At 41.6% G+C, this 18,993-nt stretch overlaps 1 protein-coding gene across 4 annotated transcripts in view; it reads left to right on the top strand.

Annotated features, from left to right (window-relative positions):
- Positions 1 to 16,189, top strand: part of TMEM212 (transmembrane protein 212) — a 52,233-nt gene extending 36,044 nt beyond the window's left edge. Inside the window, exons 2-5 of one of the 4 annotated variants that reach the window (XM_042998983.1) lie at positions 3,030 to 3,089; positions 4,299 to 4,622; positions 5,567 to 5,709; positions 8,464 to 8,745. In XM_042998983.1, coding sequence (XP_042854917.1) covers positions 3,030 to 3,089; positions 4,299 to 4,622; positions 5,567 to 5,709; positions 8,464 to 8,500 — 564 coding nt within the window. In that variant the 3' untranslated portion in view covers positions 8,501 to 8,745. Of the gene's footprint in view, positions 1 to 3,029; positions 3,090 to 4,298; positions 4,623 to 5,566; positions 5,710 to 8,463; positions 8,746 to 14,736; positions 14,918 to 15,853 lie in introns of those variants that run through there. The other 3 variants (XM_042998984.1, XM_007077085.3, XR_006222162.1) reach the window with 3 other exon arrangements.
- Positions 16,190 to 18,993: the final 2,804 nt, after the last annotated feature.

The following is an 18,993-nucleotide window of genomic DNA, read 5'->3' as shown; positions in this document are numbered from 1 at the left end:
GCACATTACTTTCACATCTGGACTGCAAATTCCAATGAAAGTTGGAGCCACTGTGTGTATGATTATTACTTGGTGAGCTTGCTTGTCCTATTTATCCTCTCTGTTCCATCTTCTAAAAAGTAGAAGATCAGGGCACCTGGGTGGCTCAGTCGGTTAAGCTTCCAGCTCTTGGTTTGAGCTCAGGCCGTGGTCTCCTGGTGGTAGTGAGATCAAGCCCCATGTCAGGCTCCATGCTGAGTGTGGAACCTGCTTCGGATTCTCTCTCTCTCCTTCTGCCCCTCTCTCCCGCTCATGCGCACTCCCTCTCTCTTTAAAATAATAAATAAATAAATAAACTTTTTAAAGTCGGAGAAGATCTCCATCGTTATAAGGATTAAATGAGTTATCATATGTAAAATGTTTAGTGTAGTGCCTGGCATACATACAGTAAGGGCTCAGTAAATGTTAATTTATGCTATTATGCCATCTGCAGAGTGCCTATCACATCCCTTGTTGGCAGTAGACTCACAACAGATGTTTATAAGTGAATAAATTAGCCCATATTAAAATGATTCCTCTAGGGGCACCTGGATGGCTCAGTCAGTTAAGCATCTGACTCTTGATTCCAGCTCAGGTCCTGGTCTTGTGGTTCGTGAATTCGAGCTCCGTGTCAGGCTCTGTGCTGTCAGGCTCTCTCTCCCTCCCTCTCTCTCTCAAAATAAATAAATAAAGTGATCCCTCTAAAAGTTTCTATTACTGTTGTGATGCCTCCCTGCTTCCTTCAATTCATCTGCTTCTGGGAACCTTTAGTCCTTTATGTCCTTTACAGGGGGCAATTTAAAGAGCCTGTGGGAGGGCCCACAATTATCATCCGACCAGAGTGTTAGCTGCTACCGTTGCAAACCCCAAGCAATCTCTCTGGAACTGCCTGTGGAGCAGAAAGCTAGCCTGCCAAGAAGAGTAGAGAGAGAGCAGAGTGCAGGACTGGGCCTTCTCTCCGGGCTCTTACCTCCCCAGGCACCCCCTCTGGGTCCTTTCTGAAACCCAACTGCCCTGTTGTGCCCAGCTCTTGCCTCTCAGACACCGCCTCTCACATTTCCTTTTCCCATTTGACTTCTCTCCCCTACCCTCAAAACTCTTCCTTTTTCTTTCTTCCCTCTTCCCTGTCTAAATACAAGAGTTTAAAAAAGAAAAGAAAGCAAGAAAACAGGAGGCTATGACTCAGGGGACACCCGCCCTCTGTCTCGCAGGCATGCTGGACAGGGGCACCAGGGAAGATGGGTGTGCTCGCCCCTGAGCCACCTCCGTCCACAGGGTGGGTTTCCCAAGTTACTGAATGGCATTCATACACCAGCCTACTCCATGAAAGATCTTTTCAAAGTTTTGTGTAAACAAAGCAAAATTCAAGCTGGCAGCTACAACCAAAATATCAGGCGACTGCAATTCGGCTGCATTTTTCAACTTTTGAAAGGAAAGAAACGGTCCATGCCAAAGTGGTTAAGGCAACCTGGAATCTAAGCGTCTAATAATGTCAGCTCTCTCCTTGGAGTTACACCAGGAGAGGAGTGTACCCTTCACTTTTCTCTTGTTTGCCCCTGTGTTTCTCGCCCGTAGAGGAGTAACGTGCCCATTGGATGCCTTTGCCTCTGAAAGCGTAGACTGGCCCCCGGCTCAACATCAATGTTCAATTGCTCTTAATAATTCTGTTTTGTTGTGCTATTTATGCTGGCTCAACCTCCACAGGGTCCCTTGGAAACTTTCCTCTTGAGAATCAAGCCAACCTCTTTCGACTACAGATGGTTCTGTTTTTATCCACGGGAGTTTTATGGTGCGGCAATGCCACGTCTGGAATTTCAGCCTGAGCCACACGAGAAGTGTTGTGTGAACGTACATGTGCATACTTCTCCCCCACCTCTCTTGAATTCTCCAAGTCAGGCATTCAAAATAAAATATGCCAGGAAAATGAAAAGCTGGATCTAAAAAAAAAAAAAACAAAAAAAAACCAGGCTGGACACAGAAGCTACAAAAGCAGCATATCACAAAACCATATTGGTAGAAGCTCTGATTTCCACCCCCTTAAATTTGTTGATACTATATATACAGTCATGTTTATTTCTCTGTCAAAAACCTAATTCGTAACTGCTTTTACTCCTGCCCTCATTCTATATCTGGTTTCAGGCACGTCTCTTCCTGGTTGTCTCTCTCAACCTCAAAACATTCCCTGACCAGGAACAAATGATTTATGGGTCAGGAATAAGCAGTTTCCAGGCTCAGTGACCACAAAAGGTCTCCTTCACCAGAGCCGGAGCTGAATCAAAGATGAGCCCAGAATTCTTTTTTCTTTTTCATTATATATTGCCCTGACACCATTCCCTCCTTTGTTGAACTATTTTCATTCTGCACTTTGGGTCTTTTTCCCTCAACGGAAGCTATTAAAAAACAAAACAAAACAAAACTTTTGAAAAGCTGAACACCAGTGCACCCAGAACAATTAATGTCCCGCCATGCATTCACTCTAATTATAATCTTTGTTACTTGAGAAACGGAGATCACATATTTGCATCCCACCAGTAGGCTGAGGCTCCTGAATCTCAAAAGAAAAGCAAAGAGTAAAAGATAATGCTGTTGCTGGGCAAGTTTTCAGGGTTCTGTGACACATTTCCTTTCCGGTTCCTCCCATTTGTAATTTTAGCAATTTGTGGGAAAGATGAATGATAGACAATTAATCAAAATAAAACATATGGCAAGGGTTATAAAGCCAAGCTTTTATTGCAGTGACACCTTACAGTAGGGGAGGTTATAATTGCAATGGCAAAGGCAGCACAGAAAATAAAAAAAAAAAAGAGCTTGTATGAATCATGTCTTTATGACACTGATGGCTTTTTTCTTCATTGTCATCCCAGATGAGGAAGAGATCAGAGCCATAAATCCATTTAGCCATTTGCTGTTCTTTCTAGTTCATAATAAAGTTGTCAAACCGTGAGACAGATTGAACTCTTTCCAGAGGTACATTCTATCATGGATATTATTTTTCCATTTTCTTTTCACAGGCCATCATGACCGGTATACTTCTGCTGGTGGCTCACAAAGAGTGGACCAAGAGATACCTGGTAAATATATAGACCTTCAGTAGGATGGTTGAATAGGTTTGAAGGTCAAACCTCTACCAGTTCAGGATGGAACATAGAGAATGTGATTTCCGATTATAATTGAGTTCCTTCTGATTGATGCCTTACTATGATGGATTTCAGTAATAAACTGGCTTTAAATGAATATTTTTTATTTTTATTTTAGAGAGAGAGAGAGCACAAGTGGGAGAGAGGGAGGGAGAGAGAGAGAGAGAGGGAGAGAGAGAGAGAGAGAGAGAGAGAGGGAGTCTCAAACAGGCTCCACTCTCAGCTTGGACAGAGCCCGATGCAGGGTTTGATCCCACAACCCTGGGATCATGACCTGAACTGAAATCAAGAGTTGGACGCTCAACCAACTGCCACCCAGGTGCCCCTTAAATGAATAATTTATATCTGATTTCTTCTCCAAACACTTACTGCAAGTTCCTGCGATTATTGTAAATATTTAAGTATTCCAATTTGGAGAGGACAGAACTAATGTTATGCTGCCAAATTTCATTCTGAATAAATGGATCTATAGGCTCCTCTGTTTTTAATAATGTATGTTTAAGTCTCAACTCCTCAGCTTGGGATGTCCTTCCACTGTCTCTGTTACTTCTCCCCCCCCCCCCAAAAAAAAAAGGATGGGAAGTCTATGATATATTGCATTTCAATAGTAGGGAGCCAAGTAATCCCAGGATATAGAAAGACTACTTTGTTCTGATCATAGATCTTCCCATGGCTCAAATAAGTGTGAGTCACCTGGGAATCTGGTTAAAATGTAAATTCTGATACAGTAGATCTGGGGGAGGTATGAGATTCTACATTTCTAACAAACTTCCAGGGATGTCAGTGCTACTGGACCATGGACCATGCCCTGACTAGCAAGGTCCTAGGATAAGGCAGGGATTCTGGTATTCATCTTTTTCCCACCGTAAGCTGGCTCTTAACACATGATAGAAGATAAATAAACACATGTTTGTTGAATGGAATTCAATTAGTTTTTGGCTCAGTTGGCTGATATGTTATTCTCCCAGAGTGTAGATTCAAGAAGAGAATAAAAGGGCCTAAAGAGAAAATTGTAACCCATTTCTCCTTCACTTCCCAGTAAAAGAGATTAATATCCAACAACGCTTTCTTTCTCCACATCGCTGAGAAGCTTTTGAAGAGTCTAGTTTCCAAAGTAACAATTTATTTTTGTTTTATTTTCAGTGGGAAGCTAGTTTCACCTTTGTGATTCTAAGCATTATGGGATGTCCACTTCATTTTGCGATAGCCTTGGAATCTGCTCTCCTTGGTCAATATTGCTTCTACTCATTTTCAGGGATTGCAGGGACCGGTTACCTCGGTTATGCAGTTGCCTTCCCTTTTCCATATGCAAAATTCCCATCAGCTTGTGTGGACCCACCACACTATGAAGCGTACCACCTGACGCTTCAAGCCTTCGACCTGTGCCTGAGCTTCGCCATGTTCTGTGTGTCCCTGACAGTGTTCATCAAGCTTTCTGCAGGACTTATCTGGAATAGACACATACATGTAAGTTTTCAGAAAGGGGGAACCAGTTTTTTCCATCCTGAATGCTAAAATGGAAAGTCTGCCATATTAGTGCCTGATCTGTCTCTCTTACTTATCACTGTATCTTTTATAATCAGACTTTTCCCACTATTTCTACTTCTACTCCAGCAAAGAGGCTGATATACACCAACAACAAATTTACCTTTCTAACTTTTTCTAAGATGGCTAATAAGAATATTAATAATATTTGGGGCATCTGGGTGGTTCAGTCGGTTGGGCGTCCGGCTTCGGCTCAGGTCATGGTGTCACGGTTCGTGGGCTCAAGCCCTGTGGTGGGCTTTGTGCTGACAGCTCAGAGCCTGGAGCCTGCTTCAGATTCTGTTTCCCTCTCTCTCTGCCCATCGCCAGCTCACACTGTCTCTCTCTCTCTCTCTCTCTCTCTCTCTCTCTCTCTCTTTCTCTCTCTCTCTCCCCCTCTCTCTCAAAAATAAACATTAAAAAATTTTTTGAAGAATATTAATAATATGATAGTAATAGAAGTATGAACTGAATGTTTACTATGTATCAGTGTACTTCCCATTTCACACATAGTAGACTATAGTTAAAAAATGATGTAATTTGAGGGCTCCTGAGTGGCTCAGTCAGTTATACTCCCAACTTCGGCTCAGGTCATGATCTCACGGCTTGTCTGTATGAGCCCCACGTCAAGCTCTATGCTGACAGCTTAGAGCCTGCTTCAGATTCTGTGTCTCCCTCTCTTTCTGCCCCTCCCCTGCTCATGATTTATTCCTGTATCTCAAAAATAAACAAATATTAAAGAAATAAAAAGAATTATGTAATTTGCCCAACATCACACAGCCACTGAGCATGAGGACCAGATTCAGAACCCAGAGCTATTTTTCTTAACAGTTCAGATTTATCCTGGACTTCTCGTCACCCACATTGTATCCTCTCTCCTTCGCTAGACATCAAGATGCATAATTCTGGCCTCCAGGAGGGTTAGAGCAGGATCAACTGGGAGAACAGTACAAGTGATTTCTGATTCCAAATTCCTACATCTGATATGGGTCACTCCATTGTGGGTTGAACAGCCTCCTCCTGGAAAGAGGTATTTCCCACTGCAAACTCTTATACTGGCTTGATAATTCAAGTTAGTTTTATATTAAGGTCAGGTGAATTTGAGTTATGTTAGCCAATTTTTTTTCCCGGTTTGATCATATCAGCACAGATCAGCAAAGCTGGAAGACAAGAACTTGGCACTCTCAATACCTTTTGTGGTCAGTCTTGTCCTTTCAACTTCTACATAAGTCTGCAAAGGAAATCCTGTACATTCTTAGGAACAGAGTTGATTTTGCAAGGAGGCCCACTGAGAGTTGAGGCTAGTAGACCAAAATGACCTCCCCTGCTGTTCTGCCAGTGCATCTAGAAGTTTAGTATTTGAAATTTCTCCCTTGTGGGGACTATCCCAACTTCCTAGAGCCCTTTTGTTAAAAGGAACATAAACCCAGGAGAACTACACATTAAAGTGTTAGCCACCCATAACTCCTTGGCATCAGACATCTGGCTGCCATCTTTGGGCATGACACCTAAAGTTTAACAATGGATGGAGGTCAGCGAGAAAACTATGAAAAATTATGTCCAGAGCTTGGTAAGCCAGCCTCATGGAAACCCAATAGTGAAGCCACCTGAAGTTCCTGGAAAGAGAAAAAATTCATTGAGAACAAAACAAAGTTCTCTAAGTTTAGAATTTTGCCTTTGCCCATCTTGCTCAAAACAAGTGATTTCTAAATTAAGTGTGTAATTTCTAAATTGGATGCAAGATCCAACACAACTACAACATGTTGCTCAATGTGGATCAATAACATCAAAATCACCCAGGGTTCTTATTAAATCAGATTTCTGGCTTTCATCCCGGCCCACTCTTATGGCAGAAACTCAGGGGTTGGAGGCAGGGAATATGCATTTTTAGCACATGCCCCCAAGAGATTCTGGTAAAAATTCTCTTCCTAGCACAGGATTCTCTAAGTGTCACTTCTGGACAGAATCTGAGTTTTCCCATGTGCATAAAATGCAGCACGAGTTTGGGTGAAAGCTCTCGATAAATTTAACAAGCAGCAAATCTTTGGTGAGCGTTTTTGGATGATTTGACACCACTTAATCCATGGTGGTGGCATATCATGTTTCATTAGCAAGGATGAGTGGCTGACATAATGGGATATGAGGTTCTGTATTAATAAATACACCACCGCCTCCCCGAGCCCACAAGGAGCATGTGCAGCTTGAGCAAACCTTTGTTACCATGTTACCATGTAGAGATCTCAGTGATACTAGGCACAGTTTCCAGCAGTGAAATAATGTATTGTTTGTCAAAATTCTAGAAAACATATAACCTTCGCAGAAGAAATGGCAGATCACTGGTCAGGATATAGAATTCTACATGGTGATTCTGCATTTAATGAGCCTCCAGAGAGATTTGATGTTAGGTTCCCTATGTGCTGGAAGAGACAAATCATATTTTTAAAATTTTATTAAAAATTATAAATTTATTAAAAGCTATATAAATACTGTAAAATATGCTGCTGATTTACTCTTCTTTCATAAATGTATCAATGTAAATATGCATATGTAAATACAGGAATATTTATGCATGTAAATGTATGTAAATATCGGGAAAATCGAAAGCTGTGAAAATTTGTAAGAAAGAAGAAAGTGATAGTTTAAAGGAAGATTTGGGGGAAATTGTATTGTGTTAGAGAATAAAATCATTTTTTTTCATGTATGTAATAGTCAATCTCATGATAGAAAATATTCACTTCTAAGAGTTTTCCCGTAAGTCTGAAAACATGTTTTCAGAAATTTATCAAACAGTCCCTTAGGAATCACCATATTCATCATTTCTCTCTTCCCTGTGCCTTTTCACTTTAGGAGAATTGAAGTCACCTTGTATCCCAGGCAACTCAAACTATTATAACAAGATACCAGAGACTTGGTGGCTTAACCAACACACATTTATTTCTCATGGTGTAGGAGACTGGAAGCCCAAGGTCAGGTTTCCAGTAAGGTCGATCTTCACTGAGGCCTCTTTTCCTGGCTTGTGGATGTCACCTCACTGTCCTCCCTGGGCCCTGCTCCTGGACAGAGAACTCTGTCCTCTTCTTATGAGGACACTAATCCCTTCGTGGGGGGTGTCTCATCCTCATGACCTCATTTAAATTTAATTTTCTCCCGAATGACTCGGCGTCTATATACCATCGCAGTGGGGAGTAGGGCTTCAACATAGTGATTGGGGAGGAAGACGCTAACAGTAGATAGCATCTGGTTGAGGGTCACACAGTGTCGGTGTGTGTGCGTATGCAGTCAGTTGGTCCCCAACTAAAACCACAGTGAGAAATGCTTGAAAGAGGCATAAAGGGTTTTGCTTTATGATGATTTTGATAAAAGCATTATATGAGTGCTACAGACTGAATGTATGTGTCTCTGAAAAATTCATGTTGAAGCCCTTACCCCCCTCCCCCCCCTCCCCCCCTGCACTGTGCTGGTATTAGGAGGCGGGACCTTTGGGAGATAATTAAGTTTATCAGGAAGGTAGAGCTCCCATGATGGGATTAACTTCATGATGCCCTTATAAGAAGGTGAAGAGGCCAGAGTCCTCTCTCTCTCCACCACATAAGGATACAGCAAGAAGGTGGCCATCTGCCAAATAGGAAGAGGGTTCTCACCAGTTGCTGAATCAGCTGACACCTTGATCTTGGTCTTCCAGCCTCTAGAACGGTGAGAAATGTTTGCTGTTTAAGCCACCCAGCCTATGGTAGTCTGTTACAGCGGCCCAAGCTAAGACCACAAGCCCTTCCAAATTTTCCAGGGACCCATGGGAGGAGCTGGAGCTGGAAAAGGAGTAAGAGTCCCCGCTTCTGTGGCTACATGAAACACCATGAAGTGACCCTGTGGGCTTAGGACTCAGTGCAGGGGGCAAAGGAGCACCGCATAAGATTAAGTTGAGAAACTAAAACGCAAAACAACCATAGCCGAAATTGTCTACATTCTTGGTCCAGTAAGTAATAAAGTGATGGGAAAGGAAAGAATTGGGACGCCAGACGTGCTGCAGCTGTCCCCTGCAGCTACTCCGCCCCTCCCCCACGGAATGGAATGGCTCCCTCTGTTTTCCTTTCATTATTCATTGTTATGTTTGGGGTTTTGTTTTTTTGTTTTTTTTAATGAAAGGAGAAAGAAAATATTTTCCCCCTTAACATGTGATACAATGGTTTTATTTTTTTTTTCTCAATGAATTGAGAAATATTTGCTTCCCATAAAAGATGTAGGTAAACCCTTGAAACAGTGAAAAAACATATGAGGACAGAATATTTATCAGTGGAGGACCGTCTTCCTCTAAACACAAGACAAATCTGCAGAAATATATTGGCTTCAAATCTTCTAGCGGATGTACCCTGCATCATCAGCAATAGCAATGTGTTTTGCCATAAATTCATCCATGACTCTCATCCTAAAGGTCCGAGACCTCATGTTGGGCTACACCAAGGTCTTTCTGGTGCTTCTGGGAACTAAATCCCCTTGGGGAGATCCAAGTAAAACCTCAAGTAGGACTACACAGCGGTCAGAATGCACTGTATTTCTTCCTCACGAGTTCCTTTATGTGGTCTCCTCAACTTGGTCGATAGAAAAGTCAGAATCTAGAAAAATAATTGCAATCCAGGGCATTAGCATTCCTTTGATCTCATTATGTTCTCTGGAATAATAATGCTGGTGAGTAGTAGCAGAGTGATTGTAGGTCTATTTATTGGGCAGTGACTACTTGTCAGGTGCTTTACCTCCTTTCTTCCTCACAACACTGCAAAACTCATTCTCCCCCTTTCACAGATGAGGACATTGAGCCTGCCATGTGGAGTCAGGATTCGCTCCTTGTCTCAAAGGGTCTGGAGGCCAGGCTCCACCCTGCTGAGCCACACCTTTTGGAGAGTGTATTCAGTTTTACAGACTCCGAGTGGCTTTGCATAAGCATGCATTTTGTAGACAGTCTTTCTTATGTTTCTCACAGACAAAAATTAACTCACATATCAGAAATGGAAGCTATTTTTTCCAGGATATTTTCATTTCATTTAATCAGCAAGATGATGCCAAGGGTGATAGCAACTTGCTAAGAGAGGAAATGAGAGGGAAGTGTCTATTGTGATGTATTAAAATAAGCTTGATATTTTGTCAAAGCAGAAGAAATAGCTGAGGAGGTAACCTGAAAACTGCCTTTTGTCAGTTTTTATTTTATAATCATTGTGAGTATCAACATATTTTCCTTTTGACAGTCAATTTAATCTTTTAATATAAAATATCCTACTAGGGTTTTTTTTTTTTTCCTTGCTCCTTACTTTTAATCTAAAATATTATTATGGGGACACTGGGGTGGCTCAGTAGTTAAGTACCTGACTTCTGCTCCAGTCAAGATCTCACAATTCATGGGCTCAAGCCCCGTGTCAGGCTCTGTGCTGACAGCTCAGAGCCTGGAGCCTGCTTCAGATACTGTGTCTCCCACTCTCTCTGCCCCTCCCCTGATCATGCTCTGTCTCCTTTCTCTCTCTCTCCCTCTCTCTCACTCTCTCAAAGATACATAAACATTAAAAAATTTTTTTAATGTTATTATTATGAATATATTTTTCAACAAACTTTAAGTGCTGTATTTAAAACAAATAAGATATATATTTAAAACACAGAAGAAATTTTTGCTTTCTAAAAGAGCAGAAACTTGAGCAGAAGTCAGAAACCTCCATTCTCTATAATCATATAAATTTGGTTTCAACAAAGAAAATTGAATTTATACTAGTGAATATGTCAGAATGACTGAAATGGTGCCCATATGTGAGCACAAAGCCATTTAGGGAGGTAACAATGTTGGCTGGACACTTTGCATTGTATTAATTAACGAAGAGAATATGCAGTGGCTGTTACTGGGCACCTGAGTTCATTCCCCCAGGAAAGAAGAGAGAGACCCACGAGCAAAGTAATAGGGTGACACGCAATCAAGGCTATGAGGATTGAGGAATGACACAATGTCACTTCCCTCCCAAACAGGCCCTACCAGCCAGCAGGGACAGTGGGTAAGGCAGCAGTTCACCCCTGCACACATCAGTAGTTGTGGACTTGAGCTTCCTCATCTCTAACACCACAGGGCTTGGCCAGCCACGTCCAAAGACCTTTCCAGATCGGTCTCGGTCTGTGATTTTCAAATAAAACTTTATTCCATTGGGGAAGATTAACACTCAGAAGGGAGGACTGTCAGCAACCAGGGGTGGCTCTTCACCTGTCCTAAGCCATGTTGATGTGTCGCTGGGGTACCCCACATAGCCTTTACCCTGCTAGCTCAAGAAGGAATATACACCAGGGACACCTGGGTGGCTCAGTCGGTTAAGTGTCCAACCTCGACTCAGGTCATGATCTCACAGTTCGTGGGTTCGAGCCCTGCATCGGGCTCTGTGCTGACAGCTTGGAGCCTGGAGCCTGCCTCAGACTCTGTGTCTCCTTCTCTTTCTGCCCCTACCTGCTCTCTCTCTCTCTCTCTCTCTCTCTCTCTCAAGAATAAAATAAACATTAAAAATTTTTTTAAAAAAAGAAGGAATATGCACTAGCAATATTATCCAATCAAGATGGATATGAGAGTTGTCACAGATTTATAGATCGCTTTAACCACTTTGGGAAAACAACTTTCTTTGCTCAGTATTCGGTCTGTCATATCAAACCAACCAGAATTATCTTGTTGGTTGTCTTTTTTTATGATTCAGGCAAAATTAATATATCGTGTTACATTAATTTTAGGTGTGTGATATAATGTTTCAGCAATACTATGTGTTTTCTCAGTGCTCATCAAGATAAGTGTACTCTCTGTGCACTTGATCCCCTGTATTTATTTGACCCGTTCCCCTACCCACCTTCCCCCTGGCAAGCCACCAGGCAGCCACCAGTTTGTTCTTGTGTTTAAAAGTCTGTTTTTCCATTTGTCCCTTTTTTAAATTTGTTTGTTCATTTTGTTTCTTAAACCCAACACAGGAGTGAAATTGTATGGTATGCGTCTTTCTCTGATTGACCTATTTCACTTGGCATTATACCCTCTAGACCAATCTGTGTAGTTGCAGAACTTAACCATTGTTTTACCAAATAAGTAAGGAGTTTTAAACTCCAGTTTATGTGCAAAAAAGTTGTTCCAAATGTTTTTCTCCTCTTATTTCATGTAACTAACCTAGTGTCATGGATAAGAAAGAATGCTGCTAGTTAAAGCAATAGAATTGCTAAGCGCTGGATGGTAATTAGTACCTATCTGACAAGAGGAGTATCTTGTGTTCACTAGTATATGACTTCCCTCCTATCACGTGTTGAGGAATCTGATTCCAAAGCCCTAAATACAACACTCATTATTTATACTTGCCCCTCAACATTTAGTGAACATATATTATTTGCCATATACCATGCTAAAAGCTGAAGGGTAGAGACAGAAGGATGAGCAAGACATATTCTGGTCCCCCATTGACTTACAGGGACTGAGGGGAAATGTCACCTGCACCAGAAGGACCAGGAGCCCACATGAGGAATAATGAGATTTGAATTAGGTAGTGTTAGTGGACATGGAGAAGAGGTGAAACATTTGAAAGATATTTAGAAGGTACAATCAAGAGAACTTAGTATCAGTTAGCATGAGGAATAAGGGAAGAGCTCAGGAAGATGCAAACGGGTTTCTTTTTTTTTTTAATTTTTCTTTAATGTTTATTTTTATTTTTGAAAGAGAGAGAGAGAGAAAGCGTGAGCAGGGGAGAAGTGGAGAGAGAGGGAGACACAGAATCTGAAGCAGGCTCCGGGCTCTGAGCTGTGAGCATAGAGCCCAATGAGGGGCTCAAACTCACAAACCATGAGATCATGACCTGAACCAAAGTCGGATACTTAGACTGAGTATCTGAGCCACCCAGGCACCCCATGGGATTTCTTGACCATGAGAGACAAGACAGAGTCCTTGGATTTAATGTGTGAGTCCTACTTTTATCATTTAGGGTTTCATAGCCCGTCATTAATAAAAAGCCATTTTAAGAACCTAATAGAAGGCATCGAAAGGACTTCTTCCTGGGGTTCAACTCAATGAGGTACTGAAGCTTGCCACTGGACACTGCATGGCTTTAGTTGGTTACATACCAGATCCAAATGATGCCTTGCTTTGAGTTCATAATAAACCTAGTGCTGAAGAGCACAGGCTATAAGAACAATTTCAATCTAGGCCATATTTAACAACTTATCTCTTCGTTTCTTCTACTGACACTCTTATGGCAAAGGCTGCCAATGAGCAACCTGTACATAGCCAAGCCCAATGGAGTCTTTTCAATCCACATTTTCCTTGACCTCTTCACAACCTTTGAAACTATTGACCACTTTCTCCATGAAATCCTCTCCCCTCTGACTTCCATGGACAATTTGCTTTGGTTTTCTTCCTTTCTCCTTGGTTTTTCCTTTTCAATCTATCTGATGGCTCCATTGCTCTGCTGAATCCTTAAAGGCTGGTGGCTTCAGTTATCACCTTTGGGCTGATACCTCACACATCCATGTCTATAGCCCAGTTCCTTCTCCTCCTCTAATGAGTTCCACATCTGACTATTTTCTGGACACTCTCCTGGGGGTCTCACAGACATATCAAACTCAAGATGTTTATAATGGCGCTGATCATTTCCTTGTCCCCAACACCTGCTCTTCTTCCTGTAAATCCAGCTCAGTTGCCAGCAGTCCTGGTGACACTCAGGACAAGCCCGAGACTCGGAATCATCCTTGACTCCTCCCACCTGAGCTGATCACCATATCCTGGCAGCTACACCCCTTATTCACTGTGTCCCCCTTTCTCTGTACTGATCAAGTGGCCCTGGTCCAGCCCTCCATCTTCTCTCACTCAGACATCTTTGCTTCCAATCTTGTCTTTCTTGAGAAGTATCCTCCACACAGGCTCTAGACTGAACCTTCTGAAGTTCCAATGTGCTCTTGTTACTTTCCCGCTTTACATCCTTCCGTGACTCCCCTTCACACTCAAGATACAGCCACGCTCCTCTATGTGACATTCATGTGTGTGTAGCTCCTTTCCAAGAATATGTGTTCCTTGAGAATGGAGACTGACTAAAGTGAGCTAAATGGTGGGACTGGGAGACTCAGAAGACAGGAGAGTAGCAGGTTGCAATACTAGATGCCACGTTTACGTATTCCTAGCCAGAGCTAAAATCTTACCTCACTCTATGTCAGGAATATTTCAAATTTAAAAGCAATTCACACAACATGCAGGAATTTACTGTGGTCATGGACTCCAAAACAGAGCTCCAGGAAGGAATACAGAGGAAAAGTAGATATGAACTTCCATACCAAGGAAAAGTGCCTTATTGAAGAATTGCTTTCAGCATTATTTATGGTATGTTGAGATCCTGAGAAGTCATGGTACTTTTGAAGTCAGACAGTTTGAGGTATAATTGTTTCCTCTGTCACCTACCATCTGAGTAGCCTTGAGCAAATCAATATTGAACCTCTTTGAGCCCTAGAGATAACACCTACCCCACATGTTGCAAAGTGAAATGGTATAATTACTACAAAGACCCTTACACGGACTTGGCCCTTGATAGTTGCTCAAGAAATGTTTGCTTTCTTCCTCTTAGTTCTAATCAAATTTAAATTCTTGGCTCTCATTCAAAGATTTTAGAAAGAACCCTTTAACCTTCTGTTAATTTTCAAAATGCCCCAAGCCAATCCAAACCAGACAAAACAAATAACAAATGACCAAAAAAGATATTCAACAGAGAGATTCCTCACTTCCTTAGACAGTCCCTGCCCACAAAAGTAATGGTTCTTCTGAACTGTTTTATGCTTATGCCAGATATTTTATTACACATATATTTCTTTTTTATATCTTTCTGCCATCCCCCTTCACCAATATCACCAATATTGTTCTCTCTGGTGATTCCTTTTAAATCCTTAAGTGGTACCATGGTGCTGTTACTTGAGTCATCCTTCATTGGGTTCCTGTGACATAAAAAAGGCTAAATTAAATGTCAGAAGTGACACTCTATTTTCTTTGATAAATTGTAGAAATAAACACTACTTTATTTTTTTTTTCTTCTAGGGTCAAAAGAATGGACAATAAATTTGAAGCAGTGTTCCTCTTAAATTTGTTATACTTGTGACCATTATTTTGAAATACAAAATAATTTTCATCTTCAAACAGTTTTTTCTGTGTTCTTATAAAATAAAAGTTGAGATAATTGTACATTTTATGCCTTTCAGATTATTAACCTTGTTTTTTTCTGATTACATATTATGATTTTTAAAATGGAAATTTTATCATCATTGTCATAAAAATTTTTAAATCTGAAATACAAATTTGCAGTGAATGAATGTTTTCTTTAAATGCCTTTTGCCCGTGTTTAGTGTTTCATTAAACTATAATTCTATATTACCTAAATTAAGCAACCATTTTGCCCAGCATTTCTTAATTGCCATTACCAAAGCAACTGTAGATCTGCAAACACAATTAAAACATAGAATAGTAGCCATAATGAGAAGGGTCTCCTGCAAGGGGAGAATGAGCCTCCCTCCTCGCTTCTCTATAAGTTGTCTATGGCACTCATGACAGTTTAATAGTCAGAAGGGACCATAGCTGGGGCGCCTTGGTGGCTCAATCTATTAAGCATCAACTCTTGATTTTGGGTCAGGTCATGATCTCACGGCTCATGAGTTCAAGCCCCGCATCGGGCTCTGTGCTGACAGTGTGGAGCCTGTTTGGGATTTTCTCTCTCTCCCTCTCTGGCCCTCCCCTACTTGTACTCTCTGTCTCTCAAAATAAATTAATTAATTTTAAAAAATAAAATAAAATAAGAAGGGACCATAGCTGTCCTTTTGGCCAACTTTTCACAAATGTCCCAAGGTCTAAATGCCCCTGACAGCTCAACCATTCCCAAGAGGCAACCCCATTCAGCAGTTGAGTGGCTCTCAATTGAGAAGACACAGCTTATTTGGGTGGCTGTAAGAGGTCTTGGGGCACCTGGCTGACTCAGTCAGTAGAGCATGCAACTCTGGATCCTGGGGTTGTGAGTTCGAGCCCCACACTGGGTATAGAGATTAGTCAACAATAAAATCATTTTTTAAAAAATGTAAGAGGTCTCTTTTAATCTGGCCAAAGATTTGCTTCTTATATTCTCTATGTCATATATTCTTACATGTCTCTGTCTCTATGCCCACAGGTCTTAATAATATAGCACAGTGGTTCTCAAATGTGATTCTTATGCCAGCAACAGCATCATCACTGGGAACTTGTATGAACTGAAAATTTGGGAGCTGGGTCCCAACAGTCTGCGTTGGGAAACCCTCCTCCAGGTGATTCTGATGCATGCTGAAGTTTGAGAAGCACCCGTGGAGTGTAATGGAAAGCAGGCAGGACTTCAGAATGAAAAACACCAGGATTCAGATCCTAGCCCTCTGGTCAGTTTAGGTAGGTAATGGCCTCGGTTCCTCCCTGGTCAAATGGAACTGATGAGGAGAGCTGATTCCTAGGCTTGTTGAGAGAATTCAGTGACACTATCTAGGTAAACCACATAGCAGAAAATCAAACACAAGGACAAAAACAGTGTCTAGTGTTGTTGATTCATTCGACACATTTATTAGATGCCTTTGAATATCAGTGTCTACGGAGTCCATTCATTTGAGAATGCACAAGTACAGAATGAAAATTTTAGACATAACATTAAAATTTTTTTTAATGTTTATTTATTTTTGAGAGAGAACCAGAGCATGAGTGGGAGAGGGGCAGAAAGAGAGGGAGACACAGAATCCAGAGCAGGCTCCAGGCTCTGAGCTGTCAGCACAGAGTCTGATGTGGGGCTCGAACCCGCCGACCACAAGATCATGACCTTACCTGAATAGACATAACATTTTAGACATATCATGGAAAAATATGATATTTAGAGAAGCTAAACAATATGTTCCAGAAGACACAACTGAATTGCTGGTGTCTGAAAGTCCTCTAGGTACCACTCAGACCTCAGCTCTGCAATCAACATATGTTCCTCTGTCACCTAAGAAGCTGTAAGACGTCTAGCTCTGGACCTGGGACTTATCAGTATAGAGCCTGAATTAATTTTAATATTATTTGAACATTTTGAGCCAGGACTGAGTGCCCTGGCTATTTATTTATTTACTTCCATTCTACACTCTTATTTGCATCCGTCTCTGTTTTGAAAGGGTTTAAGGTGACTTTTGCGCATTTTATCAAGAATTAAAGTTTCAGCTGCTATGGCACCAACCGTGGGGCCAGTGAGGTCCAGTGATTGCTTCCTGGAACTTTGGTGCTCAGCAAAATCAGCACAGTTCTGAAGATCCCAAACTGATACACAAGTGAAAGAGTCTAATACCAAGTGCTTTAGGCTGACTGGAATCCCATGTAGAACGTGTTAAAAATTATATTCAGTTTTCAAGAAATATGTAGGAGGTATTTCTTGCCCTTGCTTTCACAAAGAAATGAGCAGACATTTTACTATGCCCTTGCCTGGGAGAACTAAATTTTTGGTTCATGCTCACCATCACATGCCAAAAAAAGTCTGCTTTACAGGCCTTCCGGAAGGAATAAGGCACCTTTACTTTAAAACAGTCTGTTTCCAGTTTTGTGTGGCTGATAATATTACTGGACTAGTGACAGAGGCCAAGGCAAGAAAATAGGCTGGGTTACTTATAACTCTTTGAATGTGGACACATCAGCTTGTGGGAAGGAAACTATTTAAAATGGGGCTTAGGGAAAGGGGGAAAAAAATCCCCTTTCCCCATATGAGATTCTTCCACAGTGTTGTCATGCAATCTTGAAAACCTCCATAGAACAGTGGATCACTCTCATTGGATATATGCAAATTATCTGAGACCCAGTGGTTTCCTGCCAGGCAAAAACTTATAATAACAGAGCAAGAATGCAATCTGAGCCCTTGCTCTCTGCAATCCCTGAAAGAACAGAGTCGTTCTTGACAGGGCAATTTCAGCCCTTGACATTCCAGGAAATAGCTTAATAATGTCATTTAGGCTGGGGTTGTAACCAATCCTAAGACATAGAGACACAAATGCCATATGTAAGATTTAAAATATCGGTTCAGGGACCATTATTCATTTTCACAGAGAGTTTAACAACAAAACACCGCCACAACAAAAACTAAGCCATGCATCCTAATTAAATTTAGCATTGTCCCCACTAATTAAACCCAATATGAGGAAACGGAAGGGTTCCTGTCCAGAAATTTCAGACACATCCTGAAGACTATTTCTTTTCCGTTGACTTTCCTAGGTACTAGGACCATGTCATGTCCAGGATGTGGTAACCAAACAAAACTGTTTTTTGATCATTAATGTATGTGCAGAAGTGAACCCCATCTTGGGGCCTCACAGGCCTTTATGAGACACGCTGGCCTTTACATTTCAATGTGTTTCATTTTCTCTGGGTGCTGTACAGCTGAAAAAGGTTACAAGACTCAGGTTAAAAGCCAGGAAGTAGATCAGGGCCCCATACTATGACATCACTTTCTTGCAATGCAATGATGCAATGACATTTCCTGCAGGAAAATGATTAGAGTTGACGGGCAGCCTCAGTTCCCTGCAGTGGAAGGTGTCAGGCCTCCCTCACTCCAGCTCCTGCCTCCCTCCCTCCTGTCCCTTGTCTGGGGCTTCTCAGAGGCCAGAGAGAGAGAGAGAGAGAGACCCAAGCCACTTCCATTTTGTGAAAATCCTGATATATTTAAAATGAAGGTGTGTTAGAATTTAGCTACACAACTTGTGGAATATATTAATTGTGAAAGCAATTGACACTTTTAAACAAAATATATATACTTTTGCCATTTACAAAACAGTTTCTAGATCTATTATTAATGGTGACATAGGGGCACCTGGGTGGCTCAGTTAGTTGAGCGTCTGACTTCTGATCTCAGTCAGGTCATGATCTCAGGGTCATGGAATTGAGGCCCACATCAGGCTCTGCACTGAGCGTGGAACCTGCTTGAGATTCTCTCTCTTTCTTTCTCTCTCTCTCCCCTCTGTCCCTCTGTCCCTCTCCCTCTCTCTCTCTCTCTCTCTCAAATTAAAAATTTTAAAAAAAAATTTTTTTAAGTGACATATAGGCAGAGCCACAAGGAATGCTTGTACATGCTGGCCAAAGGGAAGAGCAGGGATTAAAATTGACTCACTCTCTGATCATCAACCCATGCTTGCTGGAGCGGTATGAGATCTGCCTTTTTCTGATTCACACAAATGTCTCCCCACTCGCAATAGGAGGTCTTGTAACAGACACAGGTTTAAGTTGAATGACGAGTCATTCTTCTGCCTTCAGTCCCCGGTGTCTCTATACCTGTAG

The sequence above is a fragment of the Panthera tigris genome, chromosome C2, assembly GCF_018350195.1.
Source record: "Panthera tigris isolate Pti1 chromosome C2, P.tigris_Pti1_mat1.1, whole genome shotgun sequence".
NCBI classification, from domain to species: Eukaryota; Metazoa; Chordata; class Mammalia; order Carnivora; family Felidae; genus Panthera; species Panthera tigris.
This window is presented reverse-complemented; position numbering and strand designations above follow the sequence as displayed.